The following is a 6,446-nucleotide window of genomic DNA, read 5'->3' on the forward strand; positions in this document are numbered from 1 at the left end:
TGGGTGGTATCCAACTAAATCATAGGGATGGGGAAATCTGTGAGTTTTGGTTTATCTTAGTTTCTCATTTTTCCAGTCGTAAATTCAGTTATCCACATTTCCACTTTGGTTTGTGAACATTTTTATAACGTCATCAGCATTTTAGTGCAGATTTTGCAAAGCATTTCCTCCATGTTATTTCCACAAACAAATGCATTTTTAATGCTCACTTTACGGCATTGCAAAATCCAGTGAGGCGTGGATTTCAAAGGACTGCTGTGTTTCAGTTTTCAGATTATTTCAGAAAGTGCAAATTAGGTACATTTGCCTTTAAATGTGAACTGAATCAAATTCCCCCCCCCCATCCCTCCTTGGATTACAGTGGTACCTTGGGTTACAGACGCTTCAGGTTACAGACTCTGCTAACCCAGAAATAGTATTTGGGTTAAGAACTTTGCTTCAGGATGAGAACAGAAATCGCACCGCGGGAGGCCCCATTAGCTAAAGTGGTATCTCAGGTTAAGAACAGTTTCAGGTTAAGAACGGACCTCCAGAACAAATTAAGTTCTTAACCCGAAGTACCACTGTAGACCCCACCTCTGAAACCAATGCCCATGATTCTGCATGCAATAAAGGAGGATTCTGTGGCCTATATAAATATTTCATTCATATCTGGTGGACTTCTCTTGATTTGCATAATTCACTTTGCAAATTGTATCATGAGGACTAGAAACTTGCATCTAAAAGAAGAAATGCTGAGATTCCCAGGAACCTCAGCATCGTGCCCATTCATTGTTCGAAGGACATGGATGATGTTTGGCAGTGGAAGAGACTATCTTGGAAGGTGGTAGACTCTCCTTTGTTGCATGTTGTTAAACTGAGATTGCTGGCTATTTAGCTGCGGCACTTGCATTGCAAGGGATTGGACTAGATGATCCTTTGTGGGGGGGGGGTGCTCCCTTCCAATTCTACAATTCTATGATTTTCTATGAAATTGAAGCTGCTGTGTCTTTCCAGTGCCTCCCTCTGATATTGTTAAATGCACAAATCAAGCAACTTGTTAGATGTTTGTTCGGAGATATATATTAAACACTAAATCACCAAGAGGCACAGCCCACCATTATTTCTCGTTGCTTGTCTTCAGCACCATGTAACAGTGCAGGTGTCCCAGTCGCACAAAGGCTGCAAATAGTCCAGTCAACAACCTGCGGTTACAAGTCTCCCCCGCACCTCCACCAACTTACCGTATTTTTTGCTATATAAGACGCACCAGACCACAAGACGCACCTAGTTTTTGGAGGAGGAAAACAAGAAAAAAAAATATTCTGAATCTCAGAAGCCAGAACAGCAAGAGGGATCGCTGCACAGTGAAAGCAGCAATCCCTCTTGCTGTTCTGGCTTCTGAGATAGCTGCACAGCCTGCATTCGCTCCATAAGACGCACACACATTTCCCCTTACTTTTTAGGAGGGGAAAAGCGAGTCTTATAGAGCAAAAAATACGGTATTACTGCAGACACCCGTAACATCACCTAGCTAGAAAGCAGGACACCTGTAGCAGAGAAAAATGGAAATTTGTGAGGTACTCTTCCCCTACCCCCCACCCTGGTCTCCCACCCCCCAAGTGGTGCATTTGCTCAGCTCACACCGTGGTCTCGTATTCCATGACCATGGCAGGGCACGGGGCCAGGCACCTCTTTTGTGATGCCCCCTCGCACCACCTGCTGCCCGGACAAACACTGAGATCTGGCTGAACCGTGGCAGCGTGAACGCCATGCTCGCAGAACACCCGCTGGACCCTGTCCAACACGGCCTCGCACGTGGCCACGTCCCGGCAGTGCACGTGGGCAGTGCCCACTAAACTGCTGGGCCCGTCGAGCTGCCAGACGCGGAGGTCCCGCACGGCCACCACGCCTTCCGTGGCCCGCAGCTGCAGCTCCAGCAGCCTCAGGTCCAGTTCTTCCGGTGCGGCCTGCATGAGGACCAGAGCGGAGCTCTGCAGAGCAGGCCACGCCAAGCACAGCAGGGCCACCGACACAGCCACGGCGAGCCCAGGGTCCAGGTAGAGCAGCCAGCAAGGGGCGCGTCCCCACTGCAGTGCCTCCGCAGTATGCCAGGCCCAACAGGTTGACCTGGGGCAGTGGCTGAGGCAGGCTGCGTTGCCCAGGCAAGGAGGCCACAGCAGGTGGAACATGAGAGAGTACAGAAGGACGGCCGCAGGGCCCAGGCAGGCGACCACCCGGCCAAGGCAAAGCGTTGTCCACTGCCCCAATTTTTCTGTGGGGGGCATGGGGCTGGCCTCCCTGTCATCCTCCATCCAGGGCTGCCCGTTGGCCGAGGAGCCGTTGCCCAGCAGATCTGTAGATGAGGAGAAAGAACCAGAAGCTTAGAGAAGGGACAGGCAGGACCAAATTACAGTGGTACCTCAGGTTACATACGCTTCAGGTTACATAAGCTTCAGGTTACAGACGCTTCAGGTTACAGACTCCACTAACCCAGAAATAGTGCTTCAGGTTAAGAACTTTGCTTCAGGATGAGAACAGAAATCGTGCTCCGGCGGCGCGGTGGCAGCAGGAGGCCCCATTAGCTAAAGTGGTGCTTCAGGTCAAGAACAGTTTCAGGTTAAGTACAGACCTCTGGAATGAATTAAGTACTTAACCCGAGGTACCACTGTAAGATCTTTAGAGGCTCTAAGCACTTAAAATATTTTGGCGCCCCCATATATATCTAATTCGAAATATAAACAATAATAACCCTTTTTTAAATTTTTCAAAATGAAATGAAACCTACAGTAAGATGGAAAATAATGTTCATTTTTGTATGCTTCCGCTTTATTTGAACACATTTCTCCTACTTTTTCTAATTGCCAAGTCTTTGATCAGATCCTCAAAACTAACCTTAGGTAACATGTTTGCTTCTGTACTTCGTAGAGATGAAGCACCCAGCCTGCCTTGTCGCATAGTTGCACAGCTCAATTTCAACTGAGCTGAGCAATTGGTGGCCATTAATGTTAAAAAATCTGGCAATGGAAAAGTTCTGTGGTGACCTGCTTCCCTTGATGCCCCAAGCAGGTGATTATTTTGCTTAATGGTTAATCCAGCCCCCGGGACAGGCCTGAGACATTTCCTTATGTGGGAGTTAAGAGGTGGATGAGCTTGTCAGGTTCGGTTTCTCTCCGTTTCAAATATTTCCAAGTTTAGAATCAGAGAACTGTAGAGTTGGAAGGGGCCATGAGGGTCATCTAGTCCAGCCCCCTGCAATATAAAAATCTTTCACCCAACATGGTGTTCAAACCCATGACCCTAACATAGCCATTTTTATGCAGACTTTAACTGAACATATATTTGTGCACGTTGGTGTGAAGAACTGCAGTGCAAAATTGTGAAAAGTGCCAATTTCTATGGATAGGTGTTAGTGTCTTGGTTTGAGAAGGGCAAATAGGGTCGTTTTTCATTAACATGCAAAAGGAATCTAATTTATCTGCCATCCCCAGATGTATATCACAGAAAGGAGAACTGGGGGAGCAAAGAAGGTAAGATTTGTCCTGCTAGATCAGATGCAATGTCTATCTGAGCCAGCACTGTTCCAAAAAACTGCCCCCTGAAGCCTCTGAGAAGCCAATAACCTTCCCTTGTTGTTTCTCCACAGCAGTTGAGAGCAGATTGCCTCTGAATCTGGAGGTGCCATTTGGCTATCCTGGCTGGCTGTGCTGATCAGCCCTATCCTTCACTGCAGCCACCTCTACTGCGGAAGAGGCAAGCCATTTTCCCTAATAAGCACAGCTTGCCTCTTCAGCCGTCATCAGAAACGTCTTTAGAGCATTAACCTTGTTCTTTTCCGTAAGGTTTCCAATTTTTGAACTACTGGATTGGAACCTGCGGCCCTCCAGATGCTGTTAGACTCCAATTCCCATTGCCCCCGGGGTAAGTGGCGACGCTGGCTGGGGCTGATGGCAGCTGAAGTCCAAGAAACATTTGGAGGTTCTCCACCCCAGGATTTGATAGCCCAAGCGTAGCCAACATGGTGCCTTACATAGATCGCTGGACTCCAGCTCCCATCAGCCCCAACCAGCATAGCCAATAGTCAGGGATGATGGGAGGTGGAGTCCAAGAACATGCAGAGGGCACCACATTGCCTATACAGTGGTACCTTGGGTTAATAACTTAATTCGTTCTGGAGGTCTGTTCTTAACCTGAAACTGTTCTTAACCTGAAGCACCACTTTAGCTAATGGGGCCTCCTGCTGCCGCTGCGCCACCACTGCACAATTTCTGTTCTCATCCTGAAGCAAAGTTCTTAACTCGAGGTAATATTTCTGGGTTAGCGGAGTCTGTAACCTGAAGCGTATGTAACCCGAGGTACCACTGTACATGAGACAGTCCATTCGTTTCTTCCTACTCTCCTTCCCTGCCCCCCTCACTCACAGTGCAGGCTGCTTCATTAGGGCAACTGGGGCACTATTTACCGTAACAGCCCCCCCTACCAGCCATACCTGCCCGTCTTAATTTCTTACAACCAACCCAGAGGATGTCACAACCTGCCAGCTTCCTCCTCCTCAGTCTGAACGTTGTCCTTGTAGAACTCAGCAGGGAAGGCCCTGATTCTGCCTTCCATTGTTCTGCCTGCCCTCTGCTCCGCCGGTCCCAATGCTCCCCAGTCACTCCTTCGCACGAACTCACCTTCCATCTCCTGGGCACAGCTGTCTCCTTCGGTCACCCTCCTTCTGCTGCAGCACGGCCTGGTGCCTGGGTCTTGGGGCTGCTGGCCAGGCAGTCCCACCCTGGCAAGGTGGATCGGGATCCCCACGGCCCCGATCCCCATCAGGGCCAACGCATGCTGTGTGACGTGTGGATCGGACACTCTGCGGAGCGCCTCGGGCAGGAGCGCAAGGCACAGGGCGCTCAGGAAGACGGCGCTGGCCAGGGTGCCCGCAATGCGGGCTCGCACCCACCCGAAGGTATTCCTCCGACTGGGGTGTCCTCCGGTCGCCAGCCAGGCATCGGTCAAGGCCACAGCAAGAGCCAGTGCACCTCCCAGGGTGTGGAATGCGCAGGAAAGCAGGAGCAGTGAGCCGGTCACCCGGCTGGCCACCAGCTCTACCAGGAAGAGGCAGGCGGAGAGGCAGAAATGGCCGACAGGCCAACCGGTGGAGCCCACCACTGCCCACAGAGGCGAGGAGCCCTCACCCATCCAGGATTTATTTCTCGGCTGGGCTCCCATCTCTGCCTTCTACTCCTAGTCAGCTGTCACTCCGGCCTCCTATCTCCTCCAACCTGTGTCCTCTTCTTTGCCTCGATGCCCACCTCTTCTGAACCGTCCTGTTGGCTCCAGCCCCCGCCCAGTTCTGGACCTGCTTATTCCTCCGTCCGCCACCCCTGCAGCCCCTGGTGCACGCTCTCTCCCAATCTTAGATGTTGCCCGGTTTCTCCTTTGCTGGCCCCCTTTGGCCAGAGACCCAGGCCTGGCCTCTGCCCTGCAATCTGTTCCCCGTTTCTTGCTCTCTCGCTGTGTATGTGTGCTTTACACTTGAATAAAGTTTTGCACTCGGAGACCAGTGCACACTGCCCCTTGGATTCCAGGGGTCCTTTAAAGAGGCAGCTCCCTCTCTCTTTCACACACACTCTCTCTTGCCTTTGGCCTTCTGCCCAGGCTTCCACCAGCTGCAGAAACCAGGTCATAATGATGCATGTGATTCTCCCCCTGCCACAATAGGAGGGAGGAGAGTTGCAGAGATTCTCCCCCCCCCCAACAAACCCTACTGGGGTAAAACGCGAGGGCTTGCGAGGTCACGGCTCTGGTGTATATGAGATCTTGCAGAATATTCCCCAACAGCTCCCATCCCCATGACTGCTCTGCAGCCAAAAAAACGGCTTAGCAAATGCCAGTCGCCACCAGCTTCACTAGGGTGGGGGCAGAGAAATGCATTTGCCAGCCTGGCTGAGCTTTGTGTAGACTGCAATCGTAGCAGTGGATGTGCTGAACCGTTGTCTTGCCTTGGTAATGGACTGGATGGGAGCCAGGAAACTGGAGCTCCATCCAGACAAGGCTGAGGCACTGTTAGTGAGAGGTTCTCTAGACTGGATGGATGGGAGGGTTACCTGCTCTTGAGGGAGTTACACTCCCTCTGAAGGAGTGGCTATGCATCTTGAAGGTACTTCTGGATCCTTTGCTGTCGCTTGAGGCTCAGGTGGCTTCAGTGGCATGGAGTGCCTTCCGTCAGCTTTGGCTGGTGGCCCAGTTGCACCCCTGTCTGGACAGGTATAGCCTAACTTCTGTCATCTTTGCTCTGGTAACTTCTAGGTTAGATTACCGCATTGTGTTATACGTGGGGCTGCCTCTGAAAACTATTCAGAAACTTCAGCTGGTGCAGAATTCAGCAGCCAGGTTGCTCACCGGAGCAAGACAGTTTGAGTCCCTGATCTGGATGGCTTTCAAAGAGGATTAGGCAAATCGTGCAAATCACAAGCAGG

At 51.0% G+C, this 6,446-nt stretch overlaps 1 protein-coding gene across 1 annotated transcript; it reads right to left on the bottom strand.

The window, feature by feature from the left end:
- Positions 1-1,609: 1,609 nt before the first annotated feature.
- LOC128404388 (proton-coupled zinc antiporter SLC30A1-like) lies at positions 1,610-5,900 on the bottom strand. The gene is made up of 2 exons (XM_053369941.1): positions 4,656-5,900; positions 1,610-2,335 (listed from the first exon to the last, which is right to left on the bottom strand). The coding sequence occupies exons 1-2, from the start codon at positions 5,194-5,196 to the stop codon at positions 1,620-1,622; spliced, it is 1,257 nt and encodes a 418-aa protein (XP_053225916.1). The 5' UTR covers positions 5,197-5,900; the 3' UTR covers positions 1,610-1,619.
- Positions 5,901-6,446: the final 546 nt, after the last annotated feature.

The sequence above is a fragment of the Podarcis raffonei genome, chromosome 16, assembly GCF_027172205.1.
Source record: "Podarcis raffonei isolate rPodRaf1 chromosome 16, rPodRaf1.pri, whole genome shotgun sequence".
NCBI classification, from domain to species: Eukaryota; Metazoa; Chordata; class Lepidosauria; order Squamata; family Lacertidae; genus Podarcis; species Podarcis raffonei.